At 36.6% G+C, this 18,951-nt stretch overlaps 1 protein-coding gene across 1 annotated transcript; it reads left to right on the forward strand.

Annotated features, from left to right (window-relative positions):
• Positions 1–17,645: 17,645 nt before the first annotated feature.
• LOC131408023 (olfactory receptor 52A5-like) lies at positions 17,646–18,596 on the forward strand. Its single transcript, XM_058544594.1, has one exon. It carries the CDS (start codon positions 17,646–17,648, stop codon positions 18,594–18,596), a length of 951 nt encoding a protein of 316 aa, XP_058400577.1.
• Positions 18,597–18,951: the final 355 nt, after the last annotated feature.

The raw sequence follows: 18,951 nt of genomic DNA on the forward strand, positions 1-18,951 counted from the left end.
TTAGGGAGGTATTTACATGTGGAGTGGCCTGTCATGGGGAATCATCAGAGCCCAACAGAAGGAGAATGGTATTGCATATGTGGGCTTTCTCAGGCTGAGGAGTTAGAGCCAGAGGGACTAGAGGACAGAATTCCATCAGAGAACGAGGTGGGCCAGCATGGAGCATGGAACCCAAGTGATTTGAGGGAGGACACATGGGCAGGTGACTCTGTGCTGGGTGTCAAAGTCCAAGTTGAATGAGTGTCCACACAGGAGAGCGTTCAGTAGGGCAAAAAGAAAATGGTCATATAGAAGGATAATAAACAAATAAGTGAATCTATTAAAATTAATGGGAGCCAGATTTCTCACTGTTGAAGACGGAAGTTATAGATATCACCAAAAGAAAAAACACTAGAATGAAATCTGTGGTTTTTAAAATCAGAATTGAACGCACAGTCAATCCTTATTATTCACAATTCTATATTTGCAAATTTGCCTACTCGCTAAAATTTATTTGTAACACCAAAATTCATATTCAGAGCTTTTGTAGTCACTCGTGGACAAGCAGAGAATGGCAAAAATTTGAGTTTCCTGATGTGCATGTTCCCAACGGAGGTCAAACAAGGTGTCACTCTTCTTTCTTGTTTCAGGTGTCATACTATAAACAACTGTCATCTTCACTGTCTATTTACTGCCATGTTTTAAACATTTTTGAGCTTTTGGTGGTAATTTTGCTGTTTGAAATGGCCCCCAAGCATAGTGCTGTAGTGCTGTCTAGTGTCTCTGAACTCAAGAAGGCTGTGATGTGCCTTACAGAGAAAATGCATGCGTTAGATGAGCTTCCTTCAGGCGTGATTTAGACTGCAGTTGTACGCGAGTTCGTTGTTAATGAATCAACGACATGGTACATCCAGAGGAAGGAAGAGAAAATTCCCTGATCTGTATGTGAGGACTCCCTGGGAAGTGCTAAAGTAACATCTGTAGCGTGTGATGAAATTATGGAAAAGCAGCTAAATTTGTGATTCATGAGATGACATCTCACAAAAATTGCATAGTGGATGTCACTGTTGTGAGGCTGAAGGCCAAAGGAATTTATGATCACAATACCCAGGGTTAAGAGAATGTTAACCCTTCTCAGCTAGTGCTGGCTGGCTCACGTGTTTCACAAGGCGATAAGGCAGGGAAAATGTTAAACCTCAAGCAGGGCAGGTACTACAGCACAGGAAACTGCAGACAAAATTTTTAAAAATGCCTGCTAAATATTATACAGGAAAAGGGTTTGTGCATGAGCAAGTTTTTAACACTGATGAAACTGGCTTGTTTTTATTTTTTTTAATTTTTTTATTTCTATTTTCTCCAGTAATTCTATTGAGATCATAATGGTTTACAACATTGTGTTCATTACTGTTTAGCAGTTTTTGGATAGACTTCACCGTGCTCACCCCTGGGAGTCTAATTATTGTCTGTCATCATACATATGTGTCCCTTTATCCGTTTCACCCAAAGGAGCCAAGAACATACGATGGAGAAGGAAAGTCTCTTCAATAATTGGTGTTGGGAAAACTGGACAGCCACACGCAAAAGAATGAAAGTAGATCATTATCTTGCACTATACGCAAAAATTAACTCTAAGTGGATTAAAGACTTGAATGTAAGACCTGAAACCATAAAATTCGTGAAAGAAAATATAGGCAGTGCACTATATGACATTGGTCTTAGCAGCATCTTTTCAAATACCATGGCTACTTGGGCAACGGAAACAAAAGAAAAAGTTAACAAATGAGACTGCATCAGACTAAAAAGCTTCTGCAAAGCAAAGCAAACCATGAACAAAACAAAAAGACAAACCGCTAACCAAATTTTCAAATATTTGTAAATCATTTTTCGGGCAAGGGGTTGATCTCCAAAATATGTAAAGAACTTATACAACTCAACAACAAAAAAACAAACAACCTGATCAAAAAGTGGGCAAAAGACTGGCTTATTTTACAGGGACATTGGCAAGTGGAACTATAGGACACAATGGCATTTCTGTTAGATGCTATTAAACACAAAATGCTGTTAAATGCAAAAATATTGTGACCAAGGCTTGTAGAAACCTAACTTTGTATTTTCCCTAGCAGCAATAGTTCTGTATTCACTAATTTAGTGTTTGTGGCAACTTTACAGAACACAACTACCATGAGTAATGAGAATTAACTGTGTAAGTGTGCACTTAAGGTTTCCAATATATGTAACTAGTTAGAGAAATAAATGTAGATGCAATACCCTAGCTCAGTTCTCTGAAAGAGCCTGGGAACATTGGTTCCCCAACAGAAATGACCTGTCTAGCATACAAATCTTAGTCTCTATATAGTAGTCTCCATGATAATGAGACCTAGTTCTTGGAAAAATGGATAATTACATGGCCAGGCTGGTGAAAGTACATTGAATATACTGTTGCACTAAAAAGCAAAGAAATGTTATAAGAATAATAATAACAAGTGCTAAAAGAATAATAACACATGTCAAAAAGATGCAAGACACAAATTATAGTGCTCCCAGTGGCCAAATTTGGAACAAACTGAACATTAAAAAAATAATAAGGACTGATAACTGTAATAAAATATGAAACGATGGTAGCTATAATATTTCCATAGTTCCAAAGTGTTTCCCACAAAACAATTATTAAATGCCAGAATTATGTATAACTTTATAGTGACAGATCCTAACAGACCCCAACTTAAGAAATAATCACAGTGACCATCATCAGTAATGGAACGAATTCAAACCACACACAACTTGGATAGATGTGTGAGAAGAACAGGGCCTCACTTCCATGACATTCCAGCATAATCTGAATCTAATGATGAGGATGAATCAGACAAAGCCAAATGAGGGGCATTCTATAAAATATTGGCCTGTATTTTTCAAAATTTTAAATGTCATACAAATCAAGGAAAATTTGAAGAACTTGCAGAGGGAAGGAGACTAAAAAGATAGGGCTACTAATGCACACTTGATCCTGAATTCGATTTTATTTTACAGTAAATTACATTAGTGGTACAATTGGAGACAGTTATCTGAGTTCTAAAAATTTGATGGTAGCAATGTGTCAATGTTAATTTCATGATTTGATGATTGTATTACGGTTATATAGGAGAATATCTTTATTTGTAGAAAACATACATTAAAGAGTTTGGGAGTTGTGGGGCAGCAGGTAGGAAATTTATCCTCAAATGATTCAGGAAAAGTGTTCTTTGTGCTATATTTGAAAGTTTTCCATAAGAAAAAGTTTATTGAAAATGTCTCAAAGAAAAAAAAATGAAATTTGAATACAATAGTTATCTATAATTTTATATATAGCACTTGTGAATAATTATACATATGAAGAGAAGACAATATTTTAAGTATTTCACAGATAAGTACATAATTAACTGTGTACAACTAACACATAAGTGAATGTTTTAGCAATATGGTGTGTGTCTTTTTTATAGCATTTTTATGAAACTTTTTTATATATAGCTGTTATGCCTGTCGGAAAGGAGACACATTTCTCTGGGGTTCAGGAAAAGGAGAAAGGTTGACTGAAGAATTCAGTGAAAAATAAAAGTGTAGTTAAGCAAAAAACAATAAATAAATCTTACATAAACATTTTTGTTGATTTCAGACTGAAGTGGACACAAAAATTCTTCAGAATTCTGATACTACATTGTCCCATTGGCTGTTTACTTCTTGCCTTCTCCTTTTGAGTACATATTGAATTTTCAGTCAATGCAGTGGGTTTCCCTCCCTCTGAGAATAGAAAAGATTTGTGGACTCTGGGGAAAATGCTGCCATTTACACATTCCTCACAGTCCCAAGAAACTACTCTCCTGGAAGTCAGCAGGCGGAATCTTGCACTTGCATCATCCACCAAGAGAGAATAGTGGGCTCCCCGGAGCCTGGTTCACCTGGCTGAACAGCACAGTCCTCTCATTCCTCCTCATAAATCTCAGCATTCTGACTCCCTGTGCACAAGGACTGGTGAGGAGAGAGCGTTCAGAGCTTACTCAGGAGCAGCAGAGCAGTACGTTCTCAGTAACTTTGGTCACTGTCACCTGGTGTGTGTGCTGCAAGTGGGTCAGAGACACTAAAAGGACATGAAGTTAATGATCTAATTTGCCTAAAATGGTCAGGGCATTGATTTGTTTCTATAACCTCTGAGACCTAACACCAAGGAGGTTCCCTGTGAAATCATCTTGTGCTGTAGCTTCTCTCACAGATTTCAGCTTCCCTGGAATTCTACAATTAGCTTTACCTGTGCTATACTCAGAGCGGATGTGTTATATTCGACTGTTCTCAAAGACAGCAGACAGTTTAAACACAACTGCGGTTAAATATTTATCTTATCTTGGAAATTACCTTCAAATATTCATGTCTACTTCCTCCTCTGTTATCAGTTCCTTGATATTCATTCTCACGGGGTTCCCTGGCCTCGACCAGTACTATCCCTGGTTACTAAGCATAGATTTGTCTGCCTTTGGTTTCTTATCTCAGAGAAACTGAAAGATGCTTGTGTTTATTGATAAACATATTCTGTGCATGTTGAGGAATTTTCTGTGAGAAAGTACACATTTCTGAAAAGTCTGTATACAAGAAAAGCTAAATGTTTGTTGTCCGTAAAAAAGGTATGGAGAATAGACATATTTTTGTTTGTTTTATTAAAAAGATAAATTTGTCCTAAAGTACTGAAAAGAAAAAAGGCATGGGACAAATTCTAAATGTAAAAAATAAGTGACAGAAGGTTTGTGGAAGTAAAACCCTGAGGAGTTTTATACATGGTCAAGTTGGCAAAAGTAGGCTTGTGGAAAATTGGGATTTGGCTTTCTTTCTTATAAAGGTAATTTTCTTAAACTTTTGGTCTGCTCTTTACATAGAAATTTAAAGATGTTCTTTTGAGTAAGTCTATATGAAAGACAAAACACCTATGTTTTGTTAAAATAATTTCCTATGTTCAAAACGACTGAAGTCTCTACCTTAAGGTTTTTGTTTTTGTTTTTTGACTGTTTTAACTCTCTGTTTGCCTTTCACTGTTTCTGTTGTCAACTTGATTAAATAAATAACTAGGAATTGTTTCCTATTTGACCAAAATATATCTTTTGATATTTTTGGTAAACTTTTGCCAAAATTAAAGTTTTTTTTTAACTTAAAAAGAAATTATAAAAAGACATATGATTATGATGCTAAAATACAATTGTTACTGTATTTCATGTTGATGCTCACAGTTCTTTGATTTCTACAGAACAAAAATATAACTCTTATGCTGATCAGCTGGTGCAAAGTCATGCAATGCACAACCCAGGCTTGGCACGATGGGTCCACGAAAAGAGTGGACACTTGGGAGAACAAACTTCATACAGTTGGGCACAACAAAGGGGAATCCTTGTCACCCATGATGATATTGCACTGCAGTACAACAATGTCAATTATGCCAACAGTTAAATAAATGGGGAGTTACACACCCCTACCAAGGTCATATTCAAAAGGTATTAATTCCCACCCATACCTGACAAATGGATTTTATTAGGCCATTGCCAATTTCTTGTGGATATATTTATGCCTGCACTGCTGTTGATACATATTCTAGTTATTTATTAGCTATGCCGGCTAAAGAAGCCACCCAACAGAGTGCCATAAAATTCTGTGAAACACCAAGGCAGATTCAGAGTGACAACGGTTCCCACTTTACAGGTAAGTTGATTCAGACTTATACAAAGGAAAAACATATAAAATGTATTAATCATATACCTTATTACCCCCAAGCTGCAGGCCTCATAAAACGAATGAATGGATTGCTTAAACAACAATTCAGAAAACTCAGTCATGGCTCATTAAATGGGTGGCACAACCATCTAAGTACTGCTCCTCTGTCAAGGTTGTTACCAGCAAAGATTACGGAAGTGGCAGTGCCACCCATGAGCTTATGACCTTAACCTGTCGGCCCTTGACTCAATCTGCTAAAACACCTTTTCGTGCCGCGGCCGAAGCGGCTGGATTGGATTTATTTCCTGTTTATTCCTTTGCAGCAATCTATAGTCCCTACTGAGATAAGGGTACAATTTCCCCAAAACACTTTTGGTTTGTTAAAAGGACACTCTGGACTGGCAGCAAAAGGTATTAATGTACTAGGAGGAGTTATTGATCCATACTACCAAGGAAAAATAAAATTTATATTATATATGGTAGTGACACAGTATTAACTATAGAGTCTGGAAAATAAATGGGACAATTATTGGTACTTCCCCTCCTGACTCCAAGTGTATCACAAGGACAACCTCCAACTAAATTAACTAAAAGAGGCATGCAAGGATTTGGGTCTACGGATGGATGGAAACCTGGAGCAAAAGTGTGGGTGACACACCCACCCAATGAGGCTCCCCATGCCGCAAAAGTAATGGCCCAAGGGCCCACTGCAACACTCACAGTCATGTATCCAGGAAGTAAACAATTATATCATGTTCCTAAAAATTCTGTTTCTTTACGTGAATAGATATTCCTGCTGTGCTCGCTATGCTATGCTGCAACTCCATGTCTGCTGCAGACCTCCACACCAACTAATGTCTCTGTAGGACAACCTACGACCCTGCACTGCTGAACCAACTGTTCTACACCAGTGGGACCTATAACCTGGACTATGAATGGCAGAGAAATTTGGTCTCAGAAACGTTAAGCAACTTCTCAATATAAGATAATTTCTCTATTACCCTGCCTTCTGCTACCCTCTGTGATGGGGATGGGGGCTAGTCTGGACTTCTACAAGCTAATTTGTTAGGCCTAAGTGTTACCTTATCTAATGTTATATTTGATGCTGTACATGATTTGCAAGATCAAGTTAATAACATTTCATATTCTAAGGCGTTATTTGGTTGGTTACCTTGAGGTTTGCGAACTTCATTGCAGGATAATTTTATAATGATTATAATCATTGAATTTTGGATTCTTGGATGTGCCTTGTGTACTTGTGTACGAAGTTCATTGTCTGTGCATATGGTGTCTTATGGTTAATGGAGACGGCCATGGCCAAAAATGTCTTGACATGAGTACAGCCGTGTTTGGCCGCTCCATTGACCTATGGCCACCAGTGCACAAAGAAATATAAAGCTGCTTTCTGTGTGGTGGGAACTGGCCTTTTCCCAGGAACTGGCCTTTCTCCCACGGAAAGAGTTACAAGTTGTAACATTTCAAGGCTCTTTGGGCGTCATAACGCGGGACGGACTGGCCGTCTGTGCCGGGCTAGGACGATAACCAGAGAGAACAATGCACGTACACAATTACTAGGCTGGGACATTAGCCAGGGGGCTCAATGCACGTACGCCACTGATAACCATTTGTGCATGGAAACACTAAATGCTTGCTCTGCAAACTCTGTAATTGCTTTCTCTGAAAATTATTGATGGTATAAAAACTGCTGGAAACTGAGACCTGATGAGAGTTCCACCTGTGGAAGGGACGCCTTGCCCAGGACATGTGATTCCTGCCCAGCTGTGTCAATTAACAGGACTCTCCCGGAATTGGGGCGTGGATGTTGTGAGTAATTGATTTACTGTGAAGTAATTGATCTGATGTGTTCTCTTTTCGGTCAACCTGGTGTTTCTCTTTCCTGTTGATTTGTGTCATTTCCCTTCAGTCGATCTGGTGTTTCCCTTTCCCATCGATCTGATGTTTTTCTCTCTTATTATATGACCTATTCGAATCTGCTGCTATCTCAGCCAATGTGGATGTTTTCCCTTTCCAGTCGAGCTGGTGTTTTTTCCCTCTTATTATTTGACCTATTCGGATCTGTTTGCGGACTATCGCCTTTACTATCCTCTATATAATAAAATATACGTTCAGTCCATTTGCTTGGAGTGGAAGGTTTCTTTTAGGTCTACAATCGAATCCCCAAACCTCTCATAACAGGAGGCCAATGCCATGACTTTACAGATAAGAGGAGTAAGGCACAAAGAAGTCATAAAAAATAGTTGGGAGTAATGGGAAGTATAGTTATCCAAGATTGTACTAGAAATATCTTTGAATGCTCTGAATGCTTCCCTTCCCACTGTCCAGGAAACCAGAAAGATAAGTGTAAATTAATTATCTGTTCAATAGGATTATTTCTAGTGAGAAAGGATTATGAAAACTGCGGAGTTCCCAACTTTATGGTTTGGTTGATTTTGTGATAATAATAACAACAATAAAAACAATAAAAATACATTTATGGGGAAATCTTCCTTCTTTAGAAACCAAAAAGTACTCTTTCCAGGTCAACAACCCTTTTCCTGTTTAAAACAGCAAAGTCTATGTTAACTACACTTTAATGGTACAGAATATTGTAGATAAAATAGTTTTAAATATATGTACTGGAGGCAGTACAGGGATCAGGGACCAGTTTAATTCCATTTTGTCTAAAATAACAGTTTTCTGGTGTAATGACAATAAGATACTTCTATGAGCCAACTCAAATGGAAGACTGAGTAGTTGATTCTGAACATTGGGAGTTGCCTACAATTTGTAGGTCAAAATTGACCACTGCCATGTGTGGTTTCTACAATTAAAGGACAATTATACGTGAAAAAAATCCGTGGGTCCAAATAGATAGTGTAAGTATTTATCAGCTCTTGTTGGAAAAACTAGTTCTGCTTCTCCTTTTCAGCTTCATGAAATTAGATATGAGTGTCAGAATATACTTGAAATGCTTTCCTGGAGTTGGTGATGACCTCTCCTTCCCACCATTGATGCATTCAATTTTAAAATTCATTTAAAGCCAGAAAAAAAATTATATGTTGCATGATGGTATTTCTTGAAGCGCTTGTTACTAACTCGGGTTTGAAGGGAAGCCAAAGACTGAGATTTCTTCTGTCAAACTCTGCGAGATAGGAACAGAAATCACTAAGATTCAGGGAGCAGAGGCCAAGGAACCTTGGATTTATTTTTTTATGTCCCATCTCCATACCAAAATTTTTTTGAAAGCGGATAGATGAAGTTGTGTTGACCACAGGAAATATAAATCATCACTCCTCTGTTCCTCATGAGAATTGCATCATCGTCCCGCCCAACTGCTGCCGCTGTATTTGTCTCTTTGAAAGTGATTTGTTCATATCTGCATGTTTATAATTGCCCTGTTTATAACTAGACCACATGAGTAGGTGAATGTACATAAGAAAGTTGAAAAATTAACCTTGTGAGTATGTGTTCTTATAGGTTCCTCTGAGATCTAGATAGAAAAATATTTAGAAAGGATCCACCTTGTTATTGTTCATAAGGAGTCACTCTGAGTAGAAATCCTTAAAGAAAATAATAATTCATTTGTCAGAATTTGATCTTCGGCATGAGTACCTCTTGGTCTAATGAGCATTTTTCACCTTTCTTTTCTTTTCTTATCCATAATGAAACTCTTCAGATCTTTCATTAAAGCAGGTATGTATCCCGACTCAGGTGAATATATAAAGATAATGCTGAAACGAAAACAAAGAAAGCTTACACATCAAAACTAAGATTGTTAGCATTTTTCTTCAACTGGTACTTCATGTTTTCTAATTCCCTACTACCCCTTCTCCATGTAGATATACTCTTGGAAGCAAGACAAATGGATTTGCATCCACATTAAGTTTGATAATTTTTTGATGTTAAACAGATCCAGGGAAAATAAACTGATAAATTAACTAATTCCTACTAGGGTGCATTCAACAAATATGTTGTCTTACATTGAAGACATAAAGGAAGAATTTGGAATTCTGCTTAAGAATATCAGGAAATGCCTCATAGAGAAGATGATTCTTGAGCTGAGAGTTGAAAAATAAACTAATTGTCAGGTGGGAAAGACATTGGGTACAGGAGGAAATCTAAAGGAACACAGATTATAAGAAAAGGAAAGTGTAAGAGAAATTGTAGAATTTAAAATGGTTTTTAAAGTTCTAAGACGTATTTCCTTCCTGCTGATAACAGGTTTGCAGGAGGGTTAAGTTGAGGTAGCAAAAACAATAATAGCAATAATACATACTAAAATGAATCTCCTATATGCCAATAATTTAGTCACTGAGTGTATGACTGGGTTTGAAGGAATGGTAGGTTATCTTTTTTAGTTTCCCTGGAGAAAATAAGAATATTTTTCCATATATAGGTACACACAATAATAGTCCTCTTTACAGGTGTCCTGAGCTACTGAGACACATTGATACGTGGTTGGTGAAGCTAGGTTAAATCAGAACACTAGAATATCAGGCAAAAATAAGCTTTTTTACTACTTCTAATTGAAGTAGAGGAAATTCCCCACCCAGCCACAGCCATTTAACAATGAGGTTACTCACCATGTAGCATCAGAAGTAGAAAGACACACATACGGGTCTTGACTATACTGGAAAGACAGACATAAAAATGAGAGAGAAAAAGACAGAGAGAGACCGAGACTTAGGGAGAGAAAGAGAGTTATTAGAGAGACCACCAAAGGTAAAAAATGACTCTCATATAACTAACACATTTCTCAATCTCAACAATCCTTTGAGTCAATTTTCATCTTCATCTTGTTGGCAAAGTGAGTAATGAACTGGAATTAAGGGTAGGGTTTGCTTTCCCAAACATTACAAAGTAGATATTCTCTACTTTAAGGTCAACAGGAATCAGGGGAGAAAGTATAGGGGAGAAAGTCCCTGTCAATAACAATGAAAAGTGAGTTTAATTAAAAGAAACTTTAAATCTGATTTATTTCTTTTCTATCAAGATGAAAAGGCAGTTTGATATATGAGTTCTGTGGTCAAGTCAGGTTTTGGAAAGGCAATATTTATTTACTCTTTGTCAGTGGTCAGTGTAACTATGACACCGAACAATCTTGCCAGGAGAGGACATCTAGAATAAGAAGAGAGAGAAGCATGGAGATGAGCATAGTTGTCAATGGAATTTATGACATCAATAGTGTGAAGGAAGTCAGACAAAAGAGCAAAGGGAGGGCATTTTGAGACAGAAGGTAAAACAGGATACAGCATGATTATAGACACAAAATATGTATTTTAAGGAGAAAAAAATATCAAGTACTGCACAGTTATCAATTCAGAAGAGTCCTTATAAAAGTCATTGTGTTTGTTAATAGAGGATCTTTTTTTTTCCAGAAAAGTGAACTTGGAGTTGTAGATGAAAAATGCTATTACAGTAGTTTGAAATATGCTTAAATTGATTAGAAAAATACAACAAGTCATGGTGATTAATGTCAAGGGTATAGCTATAAATGAAATGAGTGACAGAATATAAATAGGAGGCGATCAGCGCTTCTGGTATAACAAAACGTGTAAAAACCTGAATAGTTTTTCAGTAGGGAAAGAAGTACATTGCAAATACTTAAAATACAAGATTTTAGGGGAAAGACATAAACAAATGAAGAACTCAGAACATATCTGTGGAAATTAGTCTAGAAGAGGAAAAGAGGTTCTCCTCCTGCTGAGATGGGGAATGGGAGCAGAAGAAGGTGAGAGTTTGCAAATGTATGCTGTATTGTAACTATATTTTATGGTCAGGAGATTATATTATGGTTATTATAGAGAGTTTGAAGAGACAGGTAAAATTTAAGAACAGAAATGTCTAGAAATCAGCCAGGGAATTGAGAGCTGCAAAAATTTTAGTGGCAACTCTTCTAGAATTGAGATTTTCTATAGTATTATTGAGATTCTCTGTTGGAAAAACTGAATATACTACTTGAGATTTCTAGGCACAGCCTGGTATGTAACTAAGGGAGCAAAGGTAGTGTGTTCTACGGTAAAGGAGTAGCTAATGTATTATACCACGAATAAAAAATGAGAGAAGAGTGTGAATTAAAAAGAGAAGATAATGGTCATGAATAAAACAAAAAAGTAATAACATGTGACCTCAATACACTGGAAATAAAAATGAAATACTTGTCAGGATTTAACATTATGATAAGTAACTCGTGTTATGAGTAGTGTCTATTGTACACATTTTCAAGTTCAGGTCCAAGTTTATGTTGAAGTTCTGTGAAGAAATAGCTAATGTGAAACATGAATGAATGCATTTATTCAATAAAATTAAAAAAACAACGAAATATCTACTTTCCTCATCTTGATTACTAAAACGTAATAAGTATACTAGTGTTTCTGGGGGACAGAAAAATAAAATCCAGATACAGGAACATTTGTCTCTTTTAACCTATTATTTCTGTACTCTAATTATAAAATAGAATGTGCCTTTTTATTCATTAACCTTTTTAATTACGAAAAGTTAGAGGAATGTAATTTTAAAGCCGTTAATCTCATTCAACAAATTAAATTCTCTATACTGCCGAGAGAGAAAAATTCTGAAAGAATTGTTTGGATGATACATCAACGCAGACCCAGAGGGAACAAAAATGTTAAAAGAATTCAAGTGGATAGAGAGACAGTGATTTAAGGACTATATCGATCAACACATTTCTCTGGGGGAAAAGAATGGGGTAGATTGGTTTTAAGCACATATACTGGGTGGGTAGAAGGTCACTTACCTGGATGGTATTTTACAAAGGAGATTTTGCAAAATCGAAGAGGTAAATACGGTAAACTAAGCATACTGACCTCACTTAAGGAACTTTGTGAAGGCGTGAGGAATTGATAATGAGAATTACTGACAGAGAGATACATAGTCAGGGAGATTGACATGTTTCTTAGTCAGCAAGGATGAGTGGTGAATTAAAAAACAAAACAAAACAAACCACACACAAAAAAAAACACTTTTTAATTTACAGCTCTTAAAAGCTTTTAAAGGGCTAAAGGAGGTAGTAGACTGCGTCTTTGGCTTATTTACAACAGAAACTTTATGAGACCTCTGGAAACAATTTTGCACAACCTACTGAAGGAAGAAAATCTATTGTTACCCAACACAGGTAAAAAGTAAAATTCCTTACCGGGTAGAATTGGAGTTCTGCAGTCCATTTGAAAAGCAGTCATTTTATAGATCTCTCTCTCTAAATTATTTTGTAAAAATAGAATCTGACTCCACAGATATTTACCTCTTGATGGAATTAGCATGCAAGCAAATATTCAAATTGGAATAAATACTGACTCTCATAGCAGAATGAATGACACTAAACAGGATGCTGAGCTGCGTATTGATATCCAAGGGTGGGATTTGTAGGTGTAGGTTTATGAAAGAGAAAGAAAATGGGAAAGTGATGGGTTAGGGAAGTGGGGAAATATCACCCTTTGATTAAAAAAGGACAGTTCCAAATATTTGAATTTTCTCATTGAGCATTACCTGGTTCAAGACAATTTAAATCAATTTTCTGGCTGAGATAGATGCCAGTTGTGTGTTCAAGATTTTTTATCCCACCCATCAAACCAAAGAACAATTAGACTTTATATAAGAAATAGAATCACTTTAATAAGAAATATATGGAAAGTGTTTTTTCAACAATAAATTATATCATGAATTGAGTTTTATTAAACCAATACATTTTCAATATTTTCTATTACATTTGACATAAGATTGTATGATATTTTCAGGTTTATTTTACTAAAATTATTTTGTTTAGGATCAGTAATTACCAGATATTCTCTAAAACGATATTATCTATTGATCAGATATTCATATGAGAAAGTTTTCCAAGAGATATGCAAAATATGATGACTTTTATTATATGCCATTATTCCATCAAGTACAATTTTCAGTACAGAATTTGTAGATCTGATTTTGATATTAAGATTTTATTCCTACATCTAATTTTTTTCTTTTCAAAATTTGTCTTGTTTACCACCTGACATCATCAATTTTATTTTGTACTGTTCATCTCTAAAATATCTAATTTTATCTGGGGCATTGGGGGATTTTTCCCTAGGGTAAATTTTTTCCTAGGATCCATCTCTGGGATAAATACTTGTTTAAAATACCATACTAGAAACTCTACTATACACCCCTATATATATATTTAACTTTTTCATTAATAGACTTTATTTTTAGGTCAGTTTTAGGTTTGTAGAAAAGTTGTACAGGAAGTACAGATTTTCCATATACACTCTCTTTCTCTCCTATCCTACATTTTCCCTGACAATTAACATCTTGCATTAGTGTAGTATATTTGTTACAATTGATGAGCTAGTTGATACCTTATTATTAATTAAAGTGCATACTTTACATTAGAACTCTTTCTTTGTGTTGTAACATTTCAATGGGTTTGGAGAAATGCATAATGTCATGTATCCATCATTAGAGTATCATACAGAATAGTTCCCCTGACTTAAAAATGTCCTGTGCTCTGCCTATTCATCCCTCTCCCTTCTCCCCGAAACCCTGGCAAACACTCATCTTTTTATTGTCTGTATAGGTTTACCTTTACAGAATATCACATGGTAGGAAGCACATGATATGTAACTTTTTCAGGACAGCTTCACTCACTTAGCAATATGCTTTTAAGGTTTTGTAACTTGATAGTTCATTTCTTTTTATCACTGAATACTCCTTCATTGTATGGATGTACCACAACTTGTTTATACATTCACCTATTGAAAGACATCTTGATTGCTTCCAAGTTTTAGCAATTATGAATAAAGATGCTATTAATAACCATGCGCAGGTTTTTGTGTAGACATGAGTTTTCAACTCATTTGGGTTAATACCTAGGAACTTAATTGCTGGACTGTGTGATAAGCCTATGTTTAGATTTGTAGGAAACTACTAGATTGTCTGCCAGTATCTGTACCATTTTGTGTCCTCACTATTAATGAATGGAGAGTTCTTGTTTCTCCACTTCCTCACCAGCATTTGGTATATTAGAGTCTTGAATTTTAGCCATTCTAATAGGTGTGTATTGGAATTGCATTGTTGTTTTAATATACAATTCCCTAATGACATATAATGTTGAACATTTTTTAAGTGCTTATTTGTCATCTGTGATATCTTTGGTGTGGTTTCTGTTCAGATCTTTTGCCTATTTTTAATTGGGTTGTTTATTTTCTTATTGTTGAGTTTTAAGAGTTCTTTGTATGTCTTTTTATTCTCTTAAGAGTGAATGCTCTCTTTCACAGACCAGACTTTTACAGTTTTAATGAAGTTTAACTTAATTTCTTTTTTCGCAGATCATACATTTGTGTTAACTAAAAGGTCACTGATACACCCAAGGTCTCCTAGGGTTTCTCCTTTGTTACCTTCTAGAATTCGTATAGTTTTGCATTTTAAATCAAGGAGGTTTATGATCTATTTTGAGTCAATTTTTGTGAAAGGTATAAAGTCTGTGTCTATTTTTTTTTTTTTTTTTTTTTTTTTGTGAGGAGATCAGCCCTGAGCTAACATCCGCCAATCCTCCTCTTTTTTTTGCTGAGGAAGACGGCCCTGGGCTAACATCGGTGCCCATCTTCCTCCACTTTATATGGGACGCCGCCACAGCATGACTTACCAAGCAGTGCGTCGGTGCGCGCCCGGGATCCGAACCAGCGAACCCCGGGCCGCCGCAGCGGAGCGCGCGCACTTAACCGCTTGCGCCACCGGGCCGGCCCCCAGGTCTGTGTCTATTTGCATGTGGAAAATATTATTCTTTCTCCATTAAATTGCCTTTTCTCCTTTGTCAAAGATGAGTTAACTATATGTGTGTGGTCTATTTGTGGGCTCTCAGTTCTGTTCTACTCATCAATTTGTCTATTCTTCTACAGTGCCACACTGTCTTGATCACTGTAGCTTTATAGTAAGTCTTTTTTTTTAATTATTTTATCGAGGTCATATTGGCTTATAACATTGTATAAATTTCAGGTGTACATCATTATATATCAGTTTCTGTATAGAATGCATCATGTTCACCACCAATAGTCTAGTTTTTATCCATCACCATACATATGTGCCCCTTCACCCTTTTCGCCCTCCCCAACACTCTTCCTCTCTGTTAACCACTAATCTGTTCTCCTTATCCATGTGTTTATATTCCACATATGAGTGGAAGTCATGCGGTGTTTGTCTTTCTCTGTCTAATTTATTTCCCTTAGCATAATACCCTCAAAGTCTATCCGTGTTGTCACAAATGGCATGATTTTGTCTTTTTTTATGGCTGAGTAGTATTACATTGTATATATATACCACATCTTCTTTGTCCAACCGTCAGTTGATGGGCACTTGGGTTGCTTCCATGTCTTGGCCTTTGTCAATAATGCCACATTGAATGTAGGGGTGCATAAATCTCTTTGAATTGTTGATTTCACATTCTTTGGATAAATACCCAGTAGTGGGATAGCTGGATCATATGGCATTTCTATTTTTAATGTTTTGCGAACTCTCCCTATTGTTTTCCATAGCAGCTGCACCAGTTTGCATTCCCACCAACAGTGTATGAGGGTTTGCTTTTCTCCACATCCTCTCCAACACTTATTTCGTCTTCTTAATTCTAGCCATGCTGACAGGTGTGAGGTGATATCACATTGTAGTTTTGATGAATTTCCCTGATAATTAGTGATGTTGAACATCTTTTCATGTGCCTGTTGGTCATGTGTATATCTTCTTTGGAAAAATGTCTGTTCATATAGTTGCCCATTTTTTGACAGGGTTGTTGTTTTTTTTGTTGTTGAGTTGTATGAGTTCTTCATGCATTTTGGAAATTAACCCCTTGTTGGATACATGCTTTGCAAATATTTTCTCCCAGTTGGTGGGTTGTCTTTTCATTTTGTTCATGGTCTCCTTTGCCTTGCAGAAGCTTTTTAGTCTGAGGTAGTCCCATTTGTTTATTTTTTTCTTTTCCCTTGCCTGTGTAGGTGCTGCTAAGAGCAATGTCAAGGAGTGTACTGCCTATATTTTCTAGTAGGGGTTTTATGGTTTCAGCTCTTACATTCAAGTATGTCATCAATTTTGAGTTAATTTTTGTGTGTGTTGTCAGATAATGGTCTACTTTCATTCTTTTGTGTGTAGCTGTCCAGTTTTTCCGACATCCTTTGTATAGTAACTCTTGAAGTCAGGTAGTGTTAGTCCTCTGACTCTGTTTTCTTCAGTATTGTGTTGGCTATTCTGGGTCTTTTGCCTTTCCATATAAGCTGAAGAACAGTTTGTACATATATACAAAATAACCTGCTGGGATTTTGATCGGAATTACGTTGTATCTATATATAAAGTTGGCAATAAGTAACATCTTAATAATATTAAGTTTTCCTATATTAAGCATGGAAATATTTAACTTTTCATTGTAATGATGCATCTTCACAAATAGATTGTTGTCTTTATGGTCAGAGTTACTATGACTTCCTATTTGCCCGGGGTCTAGAATACTGCTTGAAATATTGAATGGTCCTTTCTTTCTCTTTTTATTGACTGCAGACTACATGACTGCCAGTGAATGCTTCTTGGGTAAAAACAAAATTGATACATAGAACATCTTATTTAAGTCCCTGAACCTAATATAAAACCAAACTAATATTCTTCAACTGATAAATGCACACAAATGCACATACAAAACTAATTGTGGGTAGATCTCCTATGAATATTGAAATGTGTGTGTATTTGTGTGCCTTTGTGTTGAAAGAGAGAGAGAGAATTCTGGGAGCTGTATATGCATTCCTGGACTTAAATCATCAGTAAACAAGTATGCTTATAAAGTGTTCTTTAAAGCCACATTCAAGTTCTGACTCTAAAAATTTCTACAAATCTAGGTGAGAACAAATACTAACAGAAGAGAGAAAACTAACACAAAACTCTAAGCATTAATCAGGCAGCTCTAAGCCAACATGTTCAAGTTCAATGGCACAGTCTTAATGCCCTCAGTGCTGACACTGATTGGCATCCCTGGCTTGGAGTCTGTGCAGTGCTGGATTGGGATTCCTTTCTGTGCAATGTACATCGTTGCTCTGTTTGGGAATTTCCTGCTCCTGGTCATCATCAAATCTGAGCAGAGCCTCCACGAGCCCATGTATCTCTTCCTGGCAATGCTTGGAGTGACAGACATTGCTCTCAGTACTTGCATTTTACCAAAAATGTTGGGAATATTCTGGTTTCATGTGCCAGATATATACTTTGATGTCTGTCTCTTGCAGATGTGGCTCATCCACACCTTCCAGTCCACTGAATCAGGTATTCTGCTGGCCATGGCCCTGGACCGCTATGTGGCAATCTGTCATCCTCTGAGACATGCAACAATTTTTACCCACCAACTTCTGACTCAGATTGGGGTTGGAGTGACACTCAGAGCAGCCTTCCTTGTAGCTCCATGTCTCATCCTCATCAAATGCCGGGTGAAACACTATCAAACCCCTGTGGTCTCTCATTCATACTGTGAGCACATGGCCATCGTGAAGTTGGCAGCAGAAGATGTTGGAATCAACAAGATCTATGGTCTCTTCGTGGCTTTCAGTATACTTGGGTTGGACGTAATCTTTATCACACTCTCTTACATCCGAATATTTATAACTGTCTTCACTCTACCTCAAAAGGAAGCTAGGTTCAAAGCCTTTAACACCTGCATTGCCCACATCTGTGCCTTCCTTGAGTTTTATCTCCTGGCTTTCTTCTCTTTCTTTACACACAGGTTTGGGTTTCATATTCCACCCTACATTCATATTCTTCTGTCCAACCTTTACTTGCTTGTCCCACCTATGCTCAATCCTGTTGTTTATGGCGTGAAGACGAAACATATTCGAGATCGGGTATCCAAGATTTTTTACTCTAAGGATGCATCTTGATTTCTCGTTATCATATTTCATGTCAAATAACAAAATGTCACTCTGTGAAACATTTGTTCTTGGTGAGAGTGTGTGCTTCCTTCAAGTTTATTGTGTGCTGAAGAGTTGTAAGTTTCCATTCAAGACAGTTAGGCTCTAACTACTATTTAAATAATTTCAGGTTTTATGGATACAGCATAAATTTATCAATAGATGACATAAAAGGCATAAATCATGAAGACTTCTTTATAGTTCAGTCAGCAAAGATCTTTCTTCATTCGTTCAATGAGGAAGCTTTCCAACACACCTAAGTGCAATTAATAATATTAAGTGTATGACATTCTTGAACGACAGAATAAATTTAGTTTGAAGTTGA

The sequence above is a fragment of the Diceros bicornis genome, chromosome 7 (genome assembly GCF_020826845.1).
Source record: "Diceros bicornis minor isolate mBicDic1 chromosome 7, mDicBic1.mat.cur, whole genome shotgun sequence".
In the NCBI taxonomy this organism is placed as follows: Eukaryota; Metazoa; Chordata; class Mammalia; order Perissodactyla; family Rhinocerotidae; genus Diceros; species Diceros bicornis.

Bases quoted from the DNA above. Each gene is read 5' to 3' on its own strand.
- LOC131408023 (XM_058544594.1), top strand. From the start codon at position 17,646: ATGTTCAAGTTCAATGGCACAGTCTTAATGCCCTCAGTGCTGACACTG.